This window comes from Mustela erminea, chromosome 18 (genome assembly GCF_009829155.1).
Source record: "Mustela erminea isolate mMusErm1 chromosome 18, mMusErm1.Pri, whole genome shotgun sequence".
NCBI lineage: Eukaryota > Metazoa > Chordata > Mammalia > Carnivora > Mustelidae > Mustela > Mustela erminea.
In genome coordinates this window covers 21,680,607-21,706,309 of record NC_045631.1, presented here as the reverse complement: position 1 = coordinate 21,706,309, position 25,703 = coordinate 21,680,607, and the positions used below count along the sequence as shown (strand labels likewise).

Below are 25,703 nucleotides of genomic sequence, written 5' to 3'. Positions count from 1 at the left end.
AACAGATGAACCCCGGGCCACACTATGCCTTACCCCAGCAAGCAGGCAAATATCCCTAGAGATCTCCTAGGAAAAAATACCATGGTTTTAGCCCAAGGAGCCTTCCTGATAACTCCTACTATTAGAGGGTCTGCTTTGATCTAATCTAAATGTGTTGTGCACCATTTTCAACTGAGATCTCTCTCTGGACAAGGTGGGCAGTGGGGGGCACACTACAGGGGAAAAAGACTGGATTCACGAAAGTACACGATGTGACACAAAGCAAGGTGGCTGGGGTGGAGGGTGTGTGGGGGAGGATAACAGGGAATGGAGCTAGAGGTGGGGAAGAGTAGAGGTAGGAACTGGAACTTTCTGCTGGAGGCCCTGGGGAGCCCCCAGGGAGTTTGAAGTAGAGGAGTGACATCTGATTTGTGTTCAGGGGAACTCACGTTAGCAGAATGAGAACAGATGGGAAAGGGTTCTGACTAGAGACAGTGGGGCTCAAATCAAAATAATCTGTCAGAGAAGTGATTAGAGTCTGTACCACAGTAGATGCAGAGGGAAGCGGAGGGGCCCGGGAAAATTTGAGTAAGCAAAAGCCAGGGTCACAATTTGGTACTAATTGTCCAGAAGGTGGTGAAGAAAAGATCCTGGGGTAACTCTAAGACACTGTGTCCTGAACAAAGGTTTAAGGCTTTCTCCCCAAGAGATATTAATTTTGAAAAATAAAGGTGAAAAGACTCCCCTGCGCAGGGAGGGAAGACACAGTCTTCCATAGTGCACCATCTCTCAGGGCCATGTTACCTTAAGTTGTGGAACGGGGTAATGTAGATGGTGCGGGGACACTTGAAATGGTGGCCTCTGTAGCCAGAATGCTTTTCCCTTTTCCGTTTCTATCCTAATTAAGTCAGGATGAAAGCCTTAGTAAATCTGTAACACCCGTTAATCTCCTTCTGTGTGCGTGGGCACGTGCACAAGAGAAAGAGAGAGAGAGAGAACACATGCAAGCCACCTCCAGAACAAGCCTAAGATTCAGAGCCTTATAGGACAGAACCAAGCAGCTCACAATGTTTTGGTTTTCCATGAAATATATATTTAGGGTTACCCCTTTATTTAAGACACAGGATTCTGATGCCTATCTACATCATTTTTTTAAAGTTTCCTTTTGAAATGAATGAAATCTGAAGAGGGGTAGTGAGTTGCTTTAGGAAAAAACATTAAGGGGGCGCCTGGGTGGCTCAGTGGGTTAAGCCGCTGCCTTCGGCTCAGGTCATGATCTCAGGGTCCTGGGATCGAGTCCCGCATCGGGCTCTCTGCTCAGCAGGGAGCCTGCTTCCCTATCTCTCTCTCTCTCTCTGGCTGCCTCTCCGTCTACTTGTGATTTCTCTCTGTCAAATTAATAAATAAAAGCTTTAAAAAAAAATTAAAAAAAAAAAGGAAAAAACATTAAGTAAAATATGGTGCAGGAGATAGGCAAGTGTGACAAGAATCGTGGCACATAAAAGACTGAAGCTTGGGAAACAGTGTCCTGAGAAAGCCTATGGCTGGTTAGGAGGTAAACCCCAAACCAGAACAAATCTTCGACAAAACCCTCATTATAATTAAAGAAGACTCCTCTGGAAGGACAAGAAATCGCCCAGCATCTAGGGTTTGTGTTTTTTTTTTTTTCTTAATATTTTATTTTGAAGTAATCTCTTCACCCAATGTGGGGCTCAAACACACAAACCCCGAATTGAGCAATTACGAATGAGGATGAATTTGGGTTTGGGGCTGAGGGCTCAGGCAGCAGTGGGGAATGATGGAGCTGAGCATATAGGAAGGAAAATTCTCTCTTCCTGTCAAAAGCCCTAAGTGTCCCCAGGGAAGGGATTTTTCCTTTAACTACAGCAAAAGGGGCTTAGGTATCTCCAAGGAGCAGCATTGTTGCTTTCCCTGGCTTGTTTCTGCAATCAGCTGGGAGATATAGTCTTCAGATTAAACTTTTCCAGAAAAAAAAAAAAACGGAGGGAGGAAAATTAAGGGACATAAAGATGTAATTGTATGAGAGGTTGCTATGAGCCTAGGAAGGTGGTGGCTTCCTGGTTGGTAGGGGGTTCTTCTAGGAACCCAAAGCCCTGGACCCCAATAATGGGAACAGCCATGCCTCCCTCCAGTAGGTGCTTCTTCCCCAGAGGGTAAAGAGTGTCTGTAAGGTGGAAGGGAAGAGAGAGGGAGAGATAGACAGAGGTGGCCGTTGTTGCTAACGTTACTCAAGAAAACATAAGCTTTTGAGAGAAACATCAGCAGAGAAGGTGAGAAGCTGCTGCAGAAGTCCTCAGTGCTCTTCCCATGAGCCTTTGTGTCCCCATAGGAAGTCTTTCCAGCTTGATCCATTTGTGGATGATTTCTTGCCCCACATAGTGTAGTTCCAAGTGAGAGGTCCTTCACTCACTGGCATTTCAGCTTCAGTATTTCTATTCTAGAGGATTTTTCTTTGTTTCATTTGAGGAAGGGTACCACTTTCCACCGTGTCCTGGAAGGCTGATTTGCAGACCGAAAGCTCATGACAAAAGCAAAGAAGCAGAGTACTAACCTTCATTCTCTACCTCTCTGATTCTTATGCTTCTGCTCTGGGTTGGAGAAATCACGTGGTGAGGCAACAAACCCCATGCTCACAGAGGTCCCATTATTCAAACCACCGGATAGGATGGTATTTAACCAAAGCACTTCAAGATGCTAAAAACCCTAGGCTCTGAATTCTCAATCTTAGTACTTTGATGTTTTTTATTTTTTTTAATATTTTTTATTTTTGTAAAGATTTTATTTTTTTATTTATTTGACACAGAGATAGAGATCACAAGCAGGCAGAGAGAGGAAAGCAGGCTCCCTGCTGAGCAGAGAGCCTGATGTGGGGCTCGATTCCAGGACCCTGAGATCATGACCTGAGCTGAGGGCAAAGGCTTAAGCCACTGAGCCACTCAGCGCCCCTAAAGATTTTATTTATTTATGATAGAGAGAGATAGCGAGAGAGGGAACACAAGGAGGGGGAGCTGGAGAGGGAGAAGAAGGGTTCCTGCTGAGAAGGGAGCCTGATGAGGGTTCAATTCCAGGACCCTGGGATCATGACCTGAGCTGAACGCAGACCCCCAAGGACTGAGCCACCCAGGTGCCCCTCGGTCTTGGTACTTTTAAAGGGCAAACATCAAGGTGACTCTGGGTGAGAAGATAAAAGCTTCACGATGCAGGAAATGAGAACAGAGAGCCCTTTAAAGGTCAGCTGGCACAAAGAGACGAGGTCTTATCCTTACTCAGACAACCCAAAGCCACTATACTATTCTCAACTGAGAACCGCTACCACCAACAACCAGAAAAGAAGAGTCACTCTAGGGCTAGCTGTGTCCCATCAGTGGAAAGCCAGCTCCTGGCTCAACACAGGGCCTTATCAGAGGGTATTAAGGTTAGAGACTCGAGAGAGGGAGTCAGTCTCTGCTCTGCTAGCTGACCAGTCCTAGGCAAACCACTGACCCTTGTCTGGGCCTCTGTTTTTGTTGTTGTTGTTGTTGTTTTGTTTTGTTTTTGTTTTTGTTTTTAAGACTTTATTCATTTATTTGACTGAGAGAGAGAGTGAGAGAGGGACAGAGGGAGAAGCAGGCTCCCTGCTGAGCAGGGCTGGATCCCAGGACTCTGGGATTGTGACAGAAGCCAAAGGCAGCCGCTTAACCAACTGAGCCACTTAGGCACCCCATGTTTTTAAAGTTATTTAAGTAATCTCTACACCCACCACAGGGCTTAACTCACAACTCCAAGATCAAGAGTTGCAAACTCTACGGACTGAGTCGGTCCACCAGGTGCCCCAATCTGTACACTTTATTTATGTATTTTTTTCTTTTTAAAGCTTTATTTATTTGTTTATTTGAGAGACAGAGAAATAGAAGGAGAGTGGGGGGAGGGGGAGGGAAAGAGAGTCTTTTTTTTTTTTTTTTTAAGATTTTATTTATTTATTTGACAGATCACAAGTAGGCAGAGAGGCAGGTAGAGAGAGAAGGGGAAGCAGGCTCCCCGCTGAGCAGAGAGCCCCATGTGGGGCTCGATCCCAGGACCCTGAGATCATGACCTGAGCTGAAGGCAGAGGTTTAACCCACTGAGCCACCCAGGTGAAAGAGAGTCTTTAAGCAGGCTCCCTGCCAAGGGAATAGGCCCATGTGGGGCTCTATCCCAAGAACGGGCTGGGATCATGACCTGAGCTGAAATCCAGAGTTGGTTTCTCAATCAACTGAGCCACCCAGGGGTCACCCGATCCATATACTTTAAATAAGTGAATTTAATAGTATGTAAATTATAACTCAACAAAGCAGTTAAGAAAAAGACGTATCTTTTTTTTTTTTTTTTTTTTTTTTTTTTTTTTTTACATGGTTAAGACTGTGGTTAGGGTGCATATTTAGGTGCTAAAACTCTAAAGAGATTCAAGGAAGTGATTACTGTAAAAGTCAGATTCCTTTCAGGTAGAAGCAGGGTTATAGGACTGAGATAAGGCACATGAAGGAACTTCTACCGGGGCATAGGAAGGTTTTATTTCTTGACCTGAGGGGTTGTTAATAGGGGTGTTCAGAATAGGATAATTCATTATATTCCACATGTGTTTTATGGAGTTTTCTATATCTGTTCTGTTATGTAATAAAACGGTTTGTAAAAACAGGGGAATTGAGTATGAAATGACATGCAGTGCTGGCCACACTGTAAGGGGCCCCCCAGGCCCCCCCACCTCCTGGTATTCCTCCCCTTCCCTAATCCCTCCCTGTCGAGTGGGCATGAGCAGGACCTGTGGCATGTTTCTAACCAACAGAATAAGGCAAAAGCCACCGGATGTATGTGAGTATGTTTGTGTGATTACATTATACAAGACCTAATGTTCATTGGGCTAGGAGATCTCTCTTCCTCTTTGGCTCTGAAGATGTAAGCAGCCACGTTCCAGAGGCTCATGGGGTAAGGAACGAGGGTGGCCGGCAGCCAACAGCCAGCAAAAAACCGAGGCTGTCCGTGTGGCAGCTCACAGGGCACTGAACGCCACCAACAACCATGTGAGTTTGGAAGAAGAGCCTTCCCCACTTGAGCTACAGATGCCACCATGGCCCTGGGTCACCCCTTGACTGCAGCTGGTGAGGCTGGTCGTCAAACTGTGCCTAGTGCACAGGAACTGGGCTAATAGCCACGTGCTGTTTGAAACCACTGCATTTGTGGTAGTAGTATTCCACGGCAATGGATAACCTGCCCCCATGTTGGGGGGTTGGTCCCTAAAACCACTCCCAGGTTCAGCAATTCCCTAGAAAGACCCAGAGAGCTCAACAAAGCCATTGTAGTTTTGGCTACAGTTTATTACAGTAAAAGGATACAGATTAAAATCAGCGGGAGAAAAAGGGCACATGGGACACCGGCCAAGAGACACCTACTCTCCTTCCCGGTGGAGTCACAAGGACAATGTGAATTCTTCTAGTGACAATGTGTGACAATGTACAAGGGGACTCCCAACCAGGGAAGATCCCCCCAGCCTTGGTGCCCGAGGCTTTTCCTGGGGGTCAGTCACAGGGGCAGGCCTTAGTCTCCAGCCCCTCCAGAGGTCAAGCTGATACCTCCTGGCCCAAGGCCACGGGTAAACAAAAACACTTGTATCAGCCAGGATACCCCAAGGGCTTAGGGGTTGCCTCCCAGGAGCCAGTCAAGGGCCCATGCTCTCCCAGGAATGTGCAGTCTGCCCATCCCAGGCCTGCAATTAGCCCTTTGCTGCACACCCATTAATTCCAGAAGTGGGACTGTTGTCAAGGGCCTGGTTTGAAAGGCCAGGACCACCAGGTTCTGACATCCAGGGAAACTTTACACATTTACTGGCCTTATAGTCAGAGAGTTTCCAGGATTTAAGCCATAAAGCCAAAAGGCGGGGTGCAGAGGAGAGGAGGCTGGGACCGGGCACTCATATATTAGCTTCTCCTGATTAGCCACTGAATAGAAGGCAAGTTTCCCCTCCTCCAGGTCCAGCCAGATGCCCACCACCATAGGTCTGTCTGAGCCGAGGACAGTCTCCTCGACCATGTGCCATGCAGAGAGCTGGCCCGTCCCCTTCCACTCTATACAGCACGAGTCGCTGGTCCTTCCCAGGATCTGGGTACGCTTCATCCCCCAGGAAGCCACCCCAACTGCCCAGTGGCTGCAACGCTGAGTGTCCACTTCCCAGTACTGTCGCCCCGAAGAAAAGGCCTGGGAGCATAAGGCCTGGCAGGTCACAAACCTCTCATGACTCCAGAGATGGGTCTGTGGGCAGTGAGACACAGTCACCGCCAGGCCATCCTTGGACACCTTTAAGCTGCAGGAGTGGCTGCGGAGGTCAAAGGTCAGACTGATGGCCCCTGAGGGAAAGAGCAAGGATAGGATGGGCTCGCTTTAAAAGCAAAAAAGCGGCTTTGGGCTTTTGGGGTTTTTTTTTGTTTTGTTTTTAAAGATTTTATTTCTTTATTTGAGAGACAGCCAGAGTAGGAGCAGGGGGAGAGGAAACAGGAGGGGAGAGGGACAGAGGGAGGCAGACTCCCCTCTGTATAGGGACCTTGATGTAGGGGGCTCCATCCCAGAACCCTGGGGTCCTGACCTGAGTTGAAAGCAGTCACTTAGCTGACTGAGCCACCCAGGCACCCCACAAAAAGGCAGCTTTGTACCTTTGGGTGTGATAAAGTTTTACTCACACTGGCATTAAAACTGGTAGGTCCACTTGCAGTTTTCTGTACACATCCCTGGTGCTGTTCTCATCAAAATACCCCTTTTCCATCTTAATATTTACTTCCCCATTAGGCCTCTTTCAGGAAGCTGTCTCGGAATCCCACTCAGCTTGGCCTGGAATTTGGGAGTCTTCAATTCCCTTTGTCTTGGTAATCAGATCCCCTCGTGAGCCAAGGAACAGACCCAGCAGCATGGAGGGGGACTGGCAGGCCCAGCCTAAGTGTCCGCAGCCCACATACTTACACTGAGCAAACCTGGAGGCCCTCTCAGGAGCTGGGTGGCTCTGGCCAGGCAGCGGGCATGAAGCAGAATGGGAAGCTTCCTGGAGTTCCACTAAGGGTTTCAGAAAATCGGGAAGGGGAAAAAGTGGCATCAAAAGAACAAATAAATAAATAAACAAACAAAAAGCAAATACAAGGGTACCCGAACGTCATGGTCAGGGAACACGGCTTGTCTGCTTCATCAAATTTCCTCACACATTTTTTTAGGGGCAGACTTGGATCAGGCACAACTCCCTTCTCAGGTAAGTGCAGACTCATGTTCTCACCATACTTCTTTTTTTTAACTGCCTGTTTCCCCCGTAAGCTCTAACCTCCTTGCCAGTAGAGACCTTGCTCATATTTATGTTCTAAGCACTCAGCAGAGTGCCAGCTACATAGGAAGTAAGTGTGAGGTGCCTATCTATCAAATAAATTACAGTTCCAGGGGATCACAGCACCCTAACACCCAGAATACCCACGACCACCGCCCTGCCCCCTCCATCAGTGCTTTATTTAAACTGTTAACTTCCATAAGTAAATTCTGAATGGGCACTCAAGAAACTAATACAAACGGTTAACTGAGACAGGGCAATAGGAAAATGGGACAAGGGTGGGAAAGAGACCTTCACTGTATGCTTTTATATTGTTTTGATTTCTGAATTTAAATTTTCTTTTTTTTTTTTTTTAAGATTTTATTTATTTATTTGTGTGAGAGAGAGAGACAAGAGCATGTGTACAAGCAAGGGGTGGGGCAGGCAGAGGGAGAAGCAGGCTTCCTGCTGAGCGAGGAGTCCAATGAGGAACCAGATCCTAGGTCCCTGGGATCATGACCTGAGCCGAAGGCAGCTGCTTAACCAACTGAGCCACCCAGCCGCCCCTGAATTTTAAAATTTAAAATTTAACCCCAAAATCTAAAAATTATTTATTTATTTATTTATTTATATAAAGATTTTATTTTTTTTTCAAGATTTTTTATTTATTTATTCGACATACAGAGATCACAAGTAGGCAGAGAGAGAGAAGAGGAAACAGGATCCCCACAGAGCAGGGAGCCCAATGCAGGGCTTGATCCCAGGACCCCGGGATCATGACCTGAGCCAAAGGCAAAGGCTTTAACCCACTTGAGCCACCCAGGTGCCCCTTAAAGATTTTATTTCTTAGTACTCTCTGCACCCAATGTGGAGCTTATACTCACAACCCTGGGATCAAGAGTGGCATTCTCTACTGACTGAGCCAGCCAGGCACCCCTAAATATTGATTTTAAATTTGTTTAAGCAACTAAGATCACTAAGGAACCCAGTCTAAATTTAGGGGCGCACAGGAGCCAAGAGGGCATGTATTTCTCAGGTTTAATAAACCGTGCTCTAACTTGATTCCTTGAGAAACTTTTCCCAAGAGATAATGTTTCTCCACCTAAATAAAAAAATAACTTTTTAAGCAGAGCAACATCATTTAAACATAAAAATAGTTATAAGCAATATGTCTCTAAAGTATATAAAGCTGGCAGTGGCGAGAGGTGGAGGCAGAAAGGAGGGAGCCCAGAGCTTGTATCTGAGGGTCAGGTGTGAAGAGGGTTATAATACAGAACCTTGGAAGTCAGAACAGAGAGGTTTTTCTCCGCATTGTTACTGTTACTATTAGCATGCCCACCAGAGATGACATTTTAACATAACTTATCAAGGACAATTTACATGCTTTGTAAACAAAGACATTTAATAGTTAAACATAAAAAGCAGGGCGCCTGGTTGGCTCAGTGGGTTAAGCCGCTGCCTTCGGCTCAGGTCATGATCTCGGGGTCCTGGGATCAAGTCCCACATCGGGCTCTCTGCTCAGCATGGAGCCTGCTTCCCTCTATCTCCCTCTCTGCCTGCCTCTCCATCTGCTTGTGATCTCTCTCTGTCAAATAAATAAATAAAATCTTTAAAAACAATATATATTCAAACATAAAAAGCAGTCTGTTTCTGAATCTCCTCAGAGCAGCAAAATCAGGTCTAGGTTCTGGATATAGAGGTCTGAGGAAAATGAGTCTCTACCTTTAAAAAGCCTAGGTGTGGGGCGCCTGGGTGGCTCGGTGGATTAAGCTGCTGCCTTCGGCTCAGGTCATGATCTCAGGGTCCTGGGATCGAGCCCCGCATCGGGCTCTCTGCTCAGCGGGGAGCCTGCTTCCCCGTCTCTGCCTGCCTCTCTGTCTACTTGTGATCTCTCTCTCTGTTAAATAAAATAAATAAAAAATCTAATAAATAAATAAATAAATAAATAAATAAAAAGCCTAGGTGATATCATACCTCTAGCCATATCCAAAACATATATCCAGGCGCAAAAACACCTCCACCCACCCCGTCCTCATTAACAATAGCATAGGGATAACACAGCTGGGCTCTGGGATCCTATCCCCCAAATTCAAAGCCATTCTAAAAATAACAAGTCAGAAAATGACAGGTGTTGGAAAGGATGCAGAGAAAGGGGAACCCTCCTACACTGTTGATGGGAATGCAAGCTGGTGCACCCACTCTGGAAAACAGTATGGACGTTCCTCAAAAAGTTGAAAACAGAGCTATCCTACAACCCAGCAGTCGCACTGCTGCGTACCCTAAAGATGCAAGTGTAGGGATCCGAAGGGGCATATGCACCCAAATGTTTATAGCAGCAAAGTCCACAACAGCCAAACTATGGAAAGAACCTAGATGTCCATCAACAGATGAATGGATAAAGAAGAGGCGGTATATATATACAATGGAATACTATGCAGCCATCAAAAACCCTCAAAATCTTGCCATCTGCAATAACATGGTTGGAACTAGAGGGTATTATGCTAAGTGAAATAAGTCAACCAGAGAAAGACAATTATCGATCTCTCTGATATGAGGAATTTGAGAGACAGGGAGGGGGGTTGTGGTGGGGAGAGAGGGAAAAAAATGAACCAAGATGGATCAGGAGGGGAACAAACTATAAGAGACTCTTAATCTCAGGAAACAAACTGAGGGTTGCTGGGGGTGGGGGGCAGGGTTAGGATGGCTGGGTTATGGACATCGGGGAGGGTATGTGCTATGGTGAGTGCTGTGAATTGTATAAGACTGATGATTCACAGACCTGTACCCCTGGGGCAAATAATACATTATAAGTTAATTTAAAAAAAAACAAACCCACAAAGCCATTTGTCATTGTTTTGGTCATTTCCTCTAACTTGCATACTTAATCCTTTCTTTTTTTTTTTAAGATTTTATTTTTTTATTTATTTGAGAGAATGAGAGAGAGAAGAAGAGAAGGCAGGTAGGGTCAGAGGGAGAAGCAGACTCCCTGTTGAACAGGGAGCCCGATGCGGTACTCGATCCTAGGACCCCAGGATCATGGCCTGAGCTGAAGACAGTTGCTTTACCAACTGAGCCACCCAGGTGCCCCAAACCTCTTTCACCCAGTAAAACCAACTCACCCTGCATCTGTTCTTCAAGGGGCTCTTTCCATGTGAGGTTTTCCCGTAATTTTTTCTGGATTTCTTCTAAGTCATGCAGAATGTCTCTTGTTTTTCTCTCAGGTGTATTGGAAGTCATTGGTTTTGAAGAAGCCAAGGAAAGGTCCATCTCACCAGAAGAAGACTATTGATCAATCATTAAAAACAAATTAAATAATTAAAGTCTCCTAAGTTGTGCATCAAATAATATATTCTAATTATGCCATCTATAATTTTCTACTTCCTCACAGATTTTTAAAAACATAATTAGGCCCTCAAACTATATGCCTTGAAAGCAATTTGGAAGAACACATTGTGCAGGAAAAATATTAAAGGGATTGTAATTTCTGCATGGTAGGGTTACGGAAGATGTTCCTTTGTTTTCTTTGAACTGCTATGCATTTTCTAGTATTTTCTATAATGAATATAGATTTCTTAGGTAATATCCAAAAAAGTAGTAAAATTTGCAAGCCCATCCTCTAGGGGCTTTACAGAATAAATAATACAGAGAGTCACTAAGATCAGCTATAGAGGCCAGAATAATCTTCCCCGGAAGGTTATCATTCTATTACCTCTCCTCTCAAGAGCCCGCATAGATATCCAGCTGGGCATCCAGGCTCTCCCAGCTCTCTGGGGCTGCCAACACATGCTCCCTGACTTTCTTTAACCTCGGGTCCTGTTATTCCCCAACAGAGCCTCTCATCTGCTGCCACCTTCCCACCTTTGGCCCCTGACATTCCTTCCCAACTCTGCATACTCAATTTTCCACTCTTCTTACCAAGAGTAAAGTAGCAGACACCACGGACAGAGGACTTCCCGTGGCTTACTTTTTTTTTTTTTTTAAAAGATTTTATTTATTTATTTGACAGAGAGAGAGATCACAAGTAGGCAGAGAGGCAGGCAGAGAGACAGGGGTAAGCAGGCTCTCCACTGAGCAGAGAGCCCGATATGGGGCTAGATCCATCCCAGGACCCTGCGATCATGACCTGAGCCGAAGGCAGAGGCTTTAACCCACTGAGCCACCCAGGCGCCCCCCCTGGCTTACTTCTAATTTGTATAACAACCTTCCCAGGTAAGTTGGTTATCCCCCTCTTGCAAAAGAAGTTAGAGTTCACAAGAGTGAACTAAATCCCTACAGTGAATTTTACCATCCTGCATTTTCCCACCTCTTGAGCATTTATTCAGACCAGAGCTGTTTTAATCCTCACATCAGACGAATGCAACGTCAAGTGTGAGAGTCAGACTCTCAGGCTTTCCTCCCCTCAACACCCTGCAGCCCTTGAAGACTCCTGGGTATTTGCTGAGCACTTACTATGTGGCAAGGCCCTTTCAAGGCCTGGAGATACAAGAGTGAACAAAAGAACGAAAGTCATCAAGGTCTCTACCCTAATGAAGGTTAGAGTCCCAGGCAGGGGAAGAGGGAAAACAGACATGAATAAATGATAGCGCCCGTCCTTATCAAGTTGCAAGCTGTGGTAACTGCTGCAGGTGGAATCTTAAGAGCCTCTAATAGCAGGACTTGTTCAAGGAAATCAGTGAAGGTTTCTCCAGGAAAGTGATGATCCAGCTGGGGTCTGAAGGATGACCAGGGGTTATCTCGGTGACAGGGCGAAAGAAGAATATTCCTCGGAGTGCACCCCGTGGTGGGAAAAAACATGACACCCTAGAGGGACTGATAGGGGCCAGAGTGGCTGTGGCTTGAAGCGGGGGCGGGGAGGGGGGCGCAGACAGGGAGGGAGTCCTGCAGGGCCCTGTAGGATTTGGGCCTTAATCCCACACAAGCGGATGTCACTGGAGATGTTGTAAATGAGATTTATGTTTGAGACGGTCACTCTGACAACCATGAGGAGAGCAGACCAGTGGGAACAGAGTGGAGTAATTAATTATTGTAGCAATCCAGGCAAGAAATGATCAGAGGCTTGGGACGCCTGAGTGGCTCCGTCATTTAAGCGGCTGCCTTCCGCTCAGGTCATGGTCTCAGGGTCCTGGGATGGAGCGCTGCCTCCTCGGGCGTCCTGCTCTGTGGGGGGCCTGCTTCTCCCTCTGCCTCTGCTCCTCCCACCCATGGCTTGTGTTCTCTCTCTTACGCACTCTCTCTCTCAAATAAATAAAATAAAATCTTAAAAAAAAAAATGATCAGAGGCTTGGATCAGAGACATCTCCAAGGATCTCAAGAGTAGTAAATAGGTTCTGGGGATGTTTAGGCCGGTGAGGGAGGGGGTGACATGATTCCCAGGTTGTGCCCTTAGAAGGATCACAGGGCCAGCCACAGGAACTCCCAGAGGAGAAACAGTATGGGAAATGCCTTTGAGAAAGCAAGAAGGACGGGCGCCTGGATAGCTCAGTGGGTTAAGCTGCTGTCTTTGGCCCAGGTCATGATCTCAGAGTCCTGGGATCGAGTCCCGCATCGGGCTCTCTGCTCAGCAGGGGGCCTGCTTCCCTTCCTCTCTCTCTGCCTGCCTTTCTGCCTACTTGTGATGTCTCTTTGTCAAATAAATAAATAAAATCTTTAAAAAAAAAAAAAGAAAAGAAAAGAAAGAAAGCAAGAGGGAAAGGTGAGAAGGAAGACAGCAGACCACAGCTCAGAGAGGGGTCCAGGCTGGAGCTGTGCTCGCAGATGGGGTGGTAATTAAAGCCATGGTATGGGGAAAACCACTCAGCGGGAAAGAGACAGGGACGTACCCCTCAGCCTTGAGGGATTTGGGCATTTTGTTGCTGAGGAGAGGAAAAGAGAGTGAGCCTGCAAGACAGGTGGGGAAGGAGCAGCCAGAGAAAGAGGGGAAGGTCAGAAGACTCCTGGTCCTAGAAGCTAAAGGAAAAGAAAGCTTCAGGAATGAGGGTGTGGTCAAAGGCTGAGGAAAGGTCAGTGAAGACGGAGACTAGACTGTCTGCAGGAAATGCATAGACGTCCCTGGGGAATCTCAGAGCTGGTTAGAGGCAGAGATAAGAGGGCCCTCTGAGGCCCCCCCCACGCTCCCCTACCTCACCTCAAGCATCGCACTTCCGGTCATCCATGTGGGACAGTAAGAAAATGGTAAAAGATGAAGACTTACTGCATCCCTCAACTCCCAACATATTTCCTCGGCTCCAGCCGGAAGCTGCCCCTAGCCCCGTCCCCGGCACACGCTTTCTCGCTTTCCCGCTTTCCCCTCGGGGCTGAGCCTACCATGCTCATGCTCAGGGTGCTCCTGTCATTGTCTGGTCCGGATTCAGGGACGTCCCTTTGACTCTGAAGACTCTTGACAATGTCTACGAGCTCTTCTGCCAACTCTGCCAGCTCACGCACAACTTCTATAATTCTCTTCTGTGCCGCAGCCTTTAAAAGAAGAAAGCAGAACCCAGAGCTAGACCTAGGACCCAGCTCTCGACTGAAGGGGCTCTCAACACTGCATAAAGGAAGCAGGCAACAGAGTCACAAAAATGTCCAAAGGACAAGGAGGTAGATGTCTCAGAGCTTTTGCATGCCTGATGACTGTCCGGTAGCTTTAGCAGGGAACCAGAGCCCATCCCCAGCCTAGGGGGCAGTGGGTGAAAACGAAGCCTAAAAGCCTAAAGAAACCTGTGGGCTCATTCTGAACAGAAGTCAGAGCAGAGATGCTGACCGGGGGGTATGCATCAGGAGTCCCACGGTCTTCCTCCGACTGAGCCAGCCTGGCGCCCCTACATCTTGCCCATTTAAAGGGACCCTCAGACTAGAGAGCTACACAATCCCACTTAAAGACCTTGATCTGCTCAGCTGCCTGGCTGGGAGTGGAAGTTCTGCAGCCAACATTCTGGCAACAACTTCCAGACCTGGTGGCACTCATCAGAGAAGGTGGGGCTCAGACTTCAATGGTGAACACTGCATTCCCTCCAAAAGGGGTTCTATACAGAGTCACAGAAATACAACGTGTTCATCAACCAACTGTCAATAAACCAGAGTTTTTATAACTTTGTTTTGACATTTTCCATTTTTAAAATCATGCTAGGACCTCAAAAACTGGAATTGACCCAGGACCTTCTGTATCTCTAAGAAGTCTGATGTCCCTCAAAGCAGCATGTGTTCTGGAAGCCATAATTGGGCTACTTTAGAGAGGGAGGTAGCCAACCACTGGTAACAACATTTGCTCTTAAATTTCCAGGCCCCACTCCTAAATATTAGGTGACTGGAACTGAAGAAAGGAGCCCTTATCCTAGCACTGGGGCAAATTAAAAACTTAAAAGAATAAGTACATTGTTTTTTCTATTCATTAAAGGAATGCACACTCATCGCAGTGAGTTTATATCAGAGACATCTCCAAGGAGCTCAAGAGTAGTAAATAGGTTCTGGGGATGTTTAGGCCGGTGCGAAGCATGAGGGGCACATGTGTGGCTTAGTTGGTTAAGCATCTGATTTCAGCTCAGGTCATGATGCCTGGGTTCTGGGATAGAGCCCCGTGTCCGACTCCCCGCTGAGTGGTGGGGGGACCTGCTTGTCCCTCTCCCTCTGCTCCTCCCCCTGCTCATTCTCTCTCTCTCAAATAAATAAATAAACTCTAAAAGAAACTGCAGAGCATGAGAAAGAGGAAATGTTTTAAATCATCCAATATCCTGCCATCTAAAAACAATCATTTTTACTTAATAGCCAATGGGAAGTATATTCAGTCACCATAAGCAACATTAGTGAAGAGTTTTAAAGACCTGAGGGTCGATGTTGTATTTATAATAAAAAAGAAGAAAACAATTTTAATCATTATCATAAAAAAATGGAAGTAACCGATATGTCCCATCAGAAGGTGAATGGATAGATTGTGGTACATTTGGGTAATGGAATATTTTTCAGAAATAAAAAGAAATGGGCTATCAAGCCACAAACCATAATTTTGTTTAGTCAAAGAACACTACCCAGAAAGTCCAGAAATTGTATGATTCTAACTATATGACATTCTGGGGGGAAAAAAAAAAACAAACTAAAGAGACAGTAAAAAGATCAGCAGTTGCCAGGGGTGGGGATGAAGGTACAAAGAGGTGGACCACAGGGGATTTTCAGGGCAGTAAAACTGTATGACACCATAACTGTAGCTGCATGAGATCATGCGTTTGTCAAAACCTATAGAACTGTAGAGGAGGGGCGCCTGGGTGGCTCAGTGGGTTAAGCCTCTGCCTTGCTCAGGTCACGATCTCAGGTCCTAGGATCGAGCCCCGCATCAGGCTCTCTGCTCGGCAGGGAGCCTGCTTCCGCCTTCTCTCTGCCTGCCTCTCTGCCTGCTTGTGATCTCTCTCTCTGTCAAATAAACAAATAAAATCTTTTTAAAAAGTGATAAAAAAAAAACAACTGTACAACACAGAGTGAACCCTAATATCAACTGTGGGTTTTAGTTTCAATTGGCAATAATCAAGCCTTGGACAAACCTCATTGGCTACAATACAGCTGCTATGCAAAACTCAACTATGGATTTTGGTAAATAATGTATTAATATTGATTCATCAGTTGCAACAAATGTACCACACTAATGCAAGATGTTAATAATAGGGCAAACTGTGTGGGGCATATGGGGACTTGCCATGCTATCTGCTCAATCTTCTGTAACCTTAGAACTACTCTAAAAAATAAACTCAATTAATTAAAACAAACAAAAAAAAGAGGATATAACCTGGTTATACAACGTGACCTCAACTCTCTTCAAGAATATTTTGGGGGGAGGGGTGGCTCAGTCATTAAGCGTCTGCCTTCAGCTCAGGTCATGATCCCAGGCTGGGATCCAGCCCCACATCAGGGTCCCAGCTTAGCAGGAAGCCTGATTCTCCCTCTCCCACTCCCTTTGCTTGTGTTTCCTCTCTGGCTGTGTTTCTGTGTGTCAAATAAGTAAATAAAATCTAAAAAAAAAAAAAAAAAGGAATATTACAGGGGGGGATGCCTGGGTGGCTCAGTTGGTTAAGTAGCTCTCAGGTCATAATCCTAGGGTCCTGGTATTGAGACCGCATCAGGCTCCTTGTTCAGCGGGGAGCCTGTTGCTCCCTCTGCCTCTGCCTGCTGCTCCCCCTACTTGTGCCCTCTCTCTCTCTCTCTGATAAATAAATTAAAAACAAACAAACAAATAAATAAGTAAATCTTTAAAAAAAAAAAAAAGAGGAAGAAGAAAGATCTTAAATCAATCACTGAAATTTATACCTTAAGAAACTAGGGGGGAAAAGGGCAAACAAAACCCAAAGCTAACCGAAGGAAGGAAATAATAAAAATTATTGGACATAAATAAAATGGAGAATGTAAAAACAATAGAGAGAATCAATGAAACAAAAGTTGGTTCTTTGAAAAAAATCAACAAATTCGATGAATCTTTAGCTTGACTGATAAAGAAAAAGAGAGGATGGGAATGCAAGCTGGTGCAGCCACTCTGGAAAATAGCACGGAGGTTCCTCAAAAAGTTGAAAATAGAGCTGCCCTATGACCCAACAATCACACTACTGGGTATTTACTCCAAAGATATAAATGTAGTGATCTGAAGGGGCACGTGCACCCAAATGTTTATAGCAGCAACGTCCACAACAGCCAAACTATGGAAGGAGCCTAGATGTCCACTGATAGATAAATGGATAAAGAAGATGTGGCACATGTGCACACACACACACACACACACACACACACACTGGAATACTATGCAGCCATCAAAATTTGAAATCTTACTATTTGCAACAACATGGATGGAACTAGAGGGTATTATGCTAAGTGAAATGAGTTAATCAGAGAAAGACAATTATTATATGGTCTCACTGATATGAGGAATTTAAGAAACAAAGCAGAGGATCATGGGGGAAGAGAGGAAAAAATGAAACAGGACAAAACTGGAGAGGGAGACATACCATAAGAGACTCTTAACCTTAGGAAACAAACTGAAGGTTGCTGGGGGGATAGGGTGACTTGAGTGATGGACAATGGGGAGGTATATGTTGTGGTGAGTGCTGGGTGTTGTGTATGACTGATGAATCATAGACCTACACCCCTGAAACAAATAATACATTATATGTTAATTTTAAAAGGAAGAAGAAATGGGGGCAAAAAGAGAGAGAGGAGACATGAATAACTAAAATCAGAAAGAAAGTAAACTGGAGACATCACACCTGACCTCACAGAATAAAATTTAAAAGACGATTATGAACTTTGTATGCCAACACATTAGATAACTTACCTGAAATGGATAAATCCCTAGAAACACAAATTAATGACTAAACTGACTAAAAAAAAAAAAAAAAAGAATCGCAACAGAGGTATAACAAATAAAGAGACTGAATCAGTAACCAAAACCCCAACAAAGAAAATTCCGGGACCAGATGGCTTCACTGGTAAATTCTACCAAATACTTAAAGAAGAATTAACACCAATCCTTCTCAAACTCTTCCATATCATTGAGGAGGATGGAACCCTTCCTAACTCCTCAGTGTAGCCAGCATTACCCTGATGCCAAAGCTAGGTAAACACATCACAAGAAAATTTACAGACACTTTGGAGGGGATGGGGTGGGGGATGGGTGAGCCTTGTGGTGGGTATAAAGGAGGTCATGTACTGCTTGGAGCACCGGGTGTGGTGCATAAACAATGAATCTTTGAACACTGAAAAAATAAAAGATAATTTTTAAAAAAGGAAAATTACAGACCGATATCCCTTATGAATACTGATATAGAAATCCTTAACAAGGGACACCTGGGTGGCTCGGTGGGTTGAAGCCTCTGCCTTCAGCTCAGGTCATGCTCCCAGGATCCTGGAATCGAGCCCCGCATCGGGCTCTCTGCTCAGCAGGGAGCCTGCTTCCTCCTCTCTCTCTGCCTGCCTCTCTGCCTCCTTGTGATTTCTGTCTGTCAAATAAATAAATAAATCTTTAAAAAAAAAATGAAAGAAATTCTTAACAAAATACTAGCAAACTAAACCCAACAGCATATTAAAAGGATAACTCAGCATGACGAAGTGGAATTTATCCCAAGAATGGAAGGTGGTTCAATTTAAGAAAAAACAACCAATCTGATACACCATAATAACAGAATGAAGGAAACACACACACACATACACAATCATTTCAATTGATGCAGAAAAGGCATGTGACAAGATCTTACACCTTCCATGATAAACAACAACAACACACACACACTCAGAAAACCAGGAATAGAAAGGAACTTCCTCAATGCGATGAAGGGAATTTATGAAAAACCCACAATTAACATCATACTTAATGGTGAAAGATTGAAAGCTTTCTGCCTAAGATAGGGAACAAAACAAGCATGCCTGATGGGTATTTACCCCAAAATAATTCTGCTACCCAAAATAATTCTGCTACCCAACATTGTACTGGAAATTTTAGCCAGATTAATTAAACAAGAAATAAAAGGCATCCCAATTGAAAAAGAAGTAAGATGATCTCTATTCCCATAGGACATGACCTTATAAATAAAATGCTAAAGAATCCACAAGAAAGCTATTAGAGCAAGTAAATGAATTCAGCAAAGTTGAAAGGCACTAGATCAGCACCCAAAAGGAAGTGTGTTTTTATACACCTGCAGTGAACTATCCAAAAAGGAAATTAAGGAAGCAATTCCATTTTTAGCAGTACCTAAACGAGTAAAATGTCTAGGAATAAATTAAACCAAGGAGATGAAAGGACTTTTATTTTTGGAACCTACAGAAACTTTTTGGAACTAAAAGAAAGTTAAAAAGACCTAAATACATGCAAAGATATTTAACGTTTTGGGGAAGAAGACTTAATATTGTTAAAGATGCCATACCCAAGATGACCTACACATTCAATGCAATCCCTCTCAAAATTCCAACAGCCTGGGACGCCTGGGTGGCTCAGTTGGTTAAGCAGCTGCCTTTGGCTCAGGTCATGATCCCAGCATCCTGGGATCGAGTCCCACATCGGGCTCCTTGCTCCGCAGGAAGCCTGCTTCTCCCTCTGACTCTGCCTTCCACTCTGTCTGCCTGTGCTCGCTCTCGCTCTCTCTTTGACAGATAAATAAATAAAATCTTTAAAAAAAAAAAAAATTCCAACAGCCTTCTTTGCAGAATGGTAACATCATCTTCAAATTCATATGGAATTGCAGGGGCCCTGAAGAGCCAGAACAATCTTTTTTTTTTTTTTTTTAAAGATTTTATTTATTTATTTGAGAGAGAGACAGTGAGAGAGAGCATGAGCGAGGAGAAGGTCAGAGGGAGAAGCAGACTCCCCATGGAGCTGTGGGACTTGATCCCGAGACTCCCGGATCATGACCTGAGCCGAAGGCAGTCGTCCAACCAACTGAGCCATCCAGGAGTCCCGAGCCAAAAGAATCTTGAAAAAGAAGAACACAATCAGATAGACTCAGAGTTTCTGACTTCAAAATTTACTATGAAGCTAGAGTAATCAAAACAATGTGGGACTAACCTAAGGATAAACCAAAAAACCAAAGGAATAGAATTAGGAGTCCAGAAATAAGCCTATTCATCTATAGCCAACCAACTTTTTTTTTTTTTTTTAAAGGCAGAGATCACAAGTAGGCAGAGAGGCAGGCAGAGAGAGAGAGAGAGGGAGAAAGCAAGCTTCCCGCTGAGCAGAGAGCCCGATGCAGGGCTAGATCCCAGGACCCTGAGACCATGACCTAAGCCGAAGGCAGAGGCTTAACCCACTGAGTCACCCAGGTGCCCTGCCGACTGACTTTTTATAAGGAGGCTGAATCCACTCACTGGAGAACAGTCTCTTCGACAAACGGTGCTGTGACAGCTAGATTTCCACATGCAAAGAGTAAAGTTGGACCCCTACCTCATGCCATATAGAAACATTAACCCAAAATAAATCACCAACCTAAATATAAGACTTATTATTATTTTTTAAAGATTTTATTTATTTATTTATTTGACAGAGATCACAAGCAGGCAGAGAGGCAGGCTGAGAGAGGAGGAAGCAGGCTCCCCGCTAAGCAGAGAGCCCGATGCGGAGCTTGATCCCAGGACCCTGGGATCATGACCTGAGCCTAAGGCAGAGGCTTTAACCCACTCAGCCATCCAGGCGCCCCTACCATAAAACTCTTAAGAGAAAATATGGGGGAAAATCTTCATGATCTCAGAATTCGGCACTGGATTTAGGTATGATGCCAGAAGCAAGAGAAATAAAAGAAGGAACAGATAAACGGGACATCAGCAGAACTTAAAATTCTTAGGCATCAAAGGACACCGAAATAAAAGATAACCCATAAGTAAAAGGCAACCCATAAGATGGGGGGAATATATTTGCAAGCCATATATCTGATAAGGGTTTAGTATCCATAATTCATAAAGAGTTCCTAAAACTCAACAAGAAAGGGCAGCTGGGTGGCTCAGTCAGTTAAGTAGTGCCCTGCGCTCAGGTCCTGATCCCAGGGTCCTGGAATCCAGTCCCCACATTAGGCTCCGCAGGGAGTTTACTTCTCCCTCTGCCCCTCCTCCCATTCATTCCCTCAATCTCTATCTCAAATAAATAAATAAAATGTTTAAAAAAAAATCTCAACAAGAAAAAGACAACCCCATTTTTAAAAATAGTCAAAGGACCTGAATAAACATTTCTCTCATGAAGATATAAAAATGAGCAATTAGCAAAGGTAGCAAAGGTAGTCAGTCAACACCACCAATCCTCAGGGAAATGCAGATCAAAACCGCAGTGCAAAGCACTTCACTCCTAATAGAAAGGCTATCCTAAAAAACAAAGTGGTGGTGGTGGGGTAGGGGGGAATCAAAATAACATGAATAGTTAAGTATTGGCAAGGATGTGGAAAAATCAGCAACTCCAGTTCTGCTGGTGGAAATGTAAAATGTCTTAGACGCTGTGGAAAATGGTTTAGCTGTGTTCCACAGTATGCTGAACATAGAACTCCTATACCACTCACCGAGTCCACTCCTAGGTTATTTCTCCAAAAGGACTGAAAAGGACTTGGTTACTTGCACACCAATGTTCACTGCATCGCTCACAGTCACCGGAAGGCGGAAACAATCCAAATGCCCACCAGTGTATGAATAAACCAAGTATGGTACATCCATACAATGGGACAGTATTCAGCCACAAAAGGGAATAAAATTCGGGTGCATGCTACAACATGAATGAACCCTGAAAACATTACGGTAAGTGGAAGAAGGCAGACACAAAAGGACAGATATTATAGGATTCCAATTATACGAAATATCTAGAGTAGGCAAATCAGGGAGACAGAAAACTGACTGGAGGTTACCAGGGGCTGCAGGGAGTTGGAATGAGAAGTTACTGCTTCATCGGTGCAGAGTGAGAGCTGCACATCACTGAGAATATAACGAATGGCACTAAACTGTACACATAAAAACGGCTCAAATGGCTAATTTTGTGCTCTATCTCACCCCAGTGTAAGAACGTTCAAAGAGACAGCGGTAAGACTGGAAAGGCGTGGGAACCGGCCAAGGATCAGCCAGGCTGGTGGGATGTCAGGAAACTGGGGTTTCCCGCCCCCCTTCATACTTGGGCCAACTCTCCCAAGAGCTGGAGTGCACAGAGGGACGGCGGCCGGGAGAGACAGCTCGCCAGCCGGGCCAAGGGGGCAGAGTCGGGACCGCGCGCCGGAGTGGGGCGCGGTGGAGCGCGAGGGCAGCGCGCAGCACCTCCCTACCGGCGGCTGGGCGGTGCCACGCGGGGGCGCAGGCGCAGGCGCGAGGCCAAGGGCGCGTCCCTGGGCGGGGCCGAGGGCGGGGCCGGGGTCAGGGCCCGCCCCCAGCTCGCGCAGCGCTCGGCTGTACTTGTCCACCAGCTCCTGCAGCAGCGTGTTCTTCCGCAGGTGCAGCGGTGCCGGGGTGCTCTCCCGGCAGATAGGGCAGGAGCGCGGGGGACTGGCGCTGCCCGCGGCCCACAAGCCCTTCAGGCAGTCGCGGCAGAAGCTGTGGCCGCAGGGCAGCGTGGCGGGCTTGGTAAGCAGCCCTTGACAGATGATGCAGCCCAGGTCGTCCTCGGCCAGCCACACGGGGACGGCCAGGCCGGGGTCCACACCCGCCATAGTGGCCAGGCCGCGCCACCCGACGCCGGGACGCGGAAGTCCGGGCCTCGTCGGGGACCGCCCGCCAGCCGCGACGTCTCCTCGGCTCCTCCCTCGGCCTTCCTCTCCCCGCTTTGGCCCACCCTTCCTGTCTCGCGTTCCTGAGGAGCAGACTTTGAGTCTCCCCGGGCCTGGCGCGGGGCACGGCCTCCTGCACAGAGGATGAGCTCGCCCCCAAACGCTAGGAACCCGTTGATGTCCCAAAGACCCTTTAGCTTGATGCCCTCCCTCCCGGGCCAGACACACATTCACCCCGGCCCATGAAAACGGAACCCCGACAGCCCTTGAGAGCAGAAGAAAGAGGGGGTTCGGTTCAAGAGCTTTTTCATGAGAAGGCGCCCACTAGATGTCATCCAGCACTCCAACAAGTGGAAAAGGGTTAGAGAACACCCGGTGCACTTAGCTCTTTAAAAATACCCGCGCTGGGGGCTTCACTCCCAGAGAATCTGATTTCGTTGTCCGGGGTTGGGTGCCCGGCGCCGGGATTCGTAAAAACCTCCCCCGAGGATTCTAACGCGCAGCCAACGTTGAGTGTCCCCTAGACTTTTCAAACCGCTGTTACAAGGCAGAACTGTGCCCCTGTCCTCTTACTGCTCTCTGCTGGCTAAAAGCACATTACCCAAGAGGTATCCGGACAAAAATACTAGAAAGTCTTGTTTTCTTGAGGTAGCGGGCCTTGGTTGGGCTCCCTCGCTTCCTGCTCTCCTGTTTCTCCAGTCCCAAGCTCATGACAGCAGGAAAACGCTGGCGCTGGAAGAGCATCACATCCTCCCCGGAGGGAACTTTCAGGTTTACACGGCAGTAATTGAGAGGCAGAGACCAGAATCCCCATCTCTCTGCTCAGCTGAAATGAACTAACGGTAGATAAATAAATAAACAAACAAACAAATATTTAAAAACGTATTACCAGCAGTCAATCAAAACAAATATAAATATATATAAATAACTGGTAAACAAAAAGTCAAAATTTTTATTGGAATTACAGCTCTTAATGAGATTGATGTGCTGGTTTCTTTTACAAAATGCATTTATCTGTGAATGAACATTACTTTTTTCTCCAGCTTTGCTGAGCTACCTCAACTGACCTATATAACATTGTCTCTAAGTTTAAGATACACAATATGATGACTTATTTAATGCACATATGTTGCAAAATGATTATCATATAAAGTTAATGAACACCTCCATCGTCTCACATAATTACCTTTTTTTGTAATTTAAGATCTAATTTAAATTTAAAACATTTAACATTAAATTTTAATTAACATTTAATAAATTAAATGTAATTTAAGATAATTTAAATTTTAATGTAATTTAATTTAATTTAAGATCTGCTCTTAGCAACTTTCAAATATACAGAATGGTAAACAGTAGTCACCATGCCAAATGATAGATTCCCATAATTTATTCATCCTGTAAGTGGAAATTTATACTTTGTCCTACATCTTCCCATTTCCCCCACTCCTTTCCAGTCCCTGGCAATCACCATTGTACTCTGTGGTTCTGATTCAGCTTTTTCAGATTCCACACGTGAGATCATACAGTATTTGCTTTTCTCTGATTTCATTTAGCATCATGCCCTCGAGGGATGTGTGTGTGTGTGTGTGTGTGTGTGCATTTTCTTTATCCATTCGTCTGATAACGTAGACATAGGCTATATCTATGTCTTGGTAATTGTGTATTATGCTGCAATGAACATGAGGTGTAGATAGCTCTTCGAGACAATGATTTCATTTCCTTCAGATACATAGACAGAAATGAGATTACTGGATTATATTATTTTTTGAGGAACCTCCATAACTGTTCTCCATCCTGGCTGCACCAATTAACATTCCCACCAGCAGTGCACAGGGGTTCCCTCTTCTCCACATCCTGGCTAATACTTGTTATCTCTTGTCTTTTTTGATAGCTATTCTTATAGCAAATGGTATCTCACTCGTGTTTTGTTTTGCATTTCCCTGGTGATTATGATGTTGAGCACATTTTCACACACCCGCTGGTCATTTGTACATCTTCTTTGAAAAAATAATCTATTCAGGTCTCCTGTCCATTTTCAAATTGTTTTATTTGGATTTTCGCTATTGCATTATGTGAGAGATGAACATTACTTACCAACAGAATTAAGCAAGTTTCAGTAATAAATTATATTTCTATTTTTTTTGTCTTTATACATGTTAGTGCTGAGGAACCTTATCCACATATATGAATGACTACAGTGTCACACGGTTTGTTGAAGAGCAAAAAAGATCACATAGTGATCCATTATCAGAAATTACTTAGTAATCCCTCAGCTGACCAGATTGATTTTCCTTCAATTTTAATTGAGAACAAAAAATATGAAACTAACTGTATTGCAAAAATCATTAGAAGTATTCACTTTCTTGGGGTGCCTAGCTGGCTCAGTTGGAAGGGCAAGCAACTCTTGATCTTGGGGTTGTGAGTCTGAAGCCCCATGTTGGGTGTAGAAATTAAATAAATAAAAATTAAAGAAAAAAGCACGTATTCACTTTCTCATTTTCTGGGTGGTATGCTAATAAGACTTCACCAAGGCTTATCAAATTATCAAATTACCACTCTTTTATGAGTCACTTTGTTAAACATGATATACTCAAAAAGGGATAGAAAAATTAGAATAATATTATTCATTTCAATACACCTTTGTCAATCTAATTTTTTTGGAAAGATACTTTTCTATGTTTGAAATACATTTTCTTTAAAATTTGGAGCTACAGATTTAGTTTGTCCAATTTATGCAAAATATTGCCACATAACCTATTTGGCAAGGCCAGTTCCCAAATCAAACCAGTCACGCAAGTCAGACTCATATTCTGCCAAAGAATCTGACCTCATTGTTAAATTCAAAGAGATGTGTTAAGGGGCGCCTGGGTAGCTCAGCTGGTTAAGCTGTGACTCAGATACTGTGGTCATGGGATCAAGCCCCGAGTCGAGCTCTGTGCCCCATGGGGAGTCTGCTTGCAATTCTCTCCCTCCCTCTGATTCTGCCCACCACCACATCCCAGCTCATGGGTGCTGTCTCTAAAATAAATAAAGTCTTAAGCACACACACACTCACAAAATAGATATGTCAATACACATCCCTGTGACACTGGGTTCTAATGTTAAATCAGATGGGAAAGGACAAGATCCTGAATTTGTGCACTGGGTGAAATAAGGTACGACCATCGTTAACATCTACCAGTGCTTTGCTTTGCTCTTACTGGATTCCTTCAGGGATAAAGCATGTTTTGTTAGGGGCAGGAGAGGTC

The 25,703-nt window shown here is 45.0% G+C and overlaps 1 protein-coding gene across 2 annotated transcripts; it reads right to left on the bottom strand.

Moving 5' to 3' along the window:
- Positions 1 to 5,309: 5,309 nt before the first annotated feature.
- On the bottom strand, positions 5,310 to 23,249 carry RNF135 (ring finger protein 135). 2 transcript variants are annotated; one of them, XM_032319605.1, is made up of 5 exons: positions 22,018 to 23,240; positions 13,595 to 13,744; positions 10,411 to 10,573; positions 6,964 to 7,053; positions 5,310 to 6,356 (listed from the first exon to the last, which is right to left on the bottom strand). In XM_032319605.1, exons 1-5 carry the CDS (start codon positions 22,396 to 22,398, stop codon positions 5,827 to 5,829), a joined length of 1,314 nt encoding a protein of 437 aa, XP_032175496.1. In that variant the 5' UTR covers positions 22,399 to 23,240; the 3' UTR covers positions 5,310 to 5,826. The 2 variants fall into 2 exon arrangements, with proteins under 2 accessions (XP_032175496.1, XP_032175497.1); XM_032319606.1 differs by lacking the exon at positions 6,964 to 7,053 and having other exon boundaries at positions 22,018 to 23,249.
- Positions 23,250 to 25,703: the final 2,454 nt, after the last annotated feature.

What these genes read in the sequence shown, in the direction of transcription:
- RNF135 (XM_032319605.1), bottom strand. Translation starts at nt 22,398, where the DNA reads ATGGCGGGTGTGGACCCCGGCCTGGCCGTCCCCGTGTGGCTGGCCGAG. An exon ending in GCACCCTGAGCATGAGCATG is followed by an intron (nt 10,574 to 13,594) that starts GTAGGCTCAGCC and finishes ATTGATCAATAG; the next exon opens with TCTTCTTCTGGTGAGATGGA. An exon ending in GGCCTCCAGGTTTGCTCAGT is followed by an intron (nt 6,357 to 6,963) that starts GTAAGTATGTGG and finishes TCTTTCCCTCAG; the next exon opens with GGGCCATCAGTCTGACCTTT.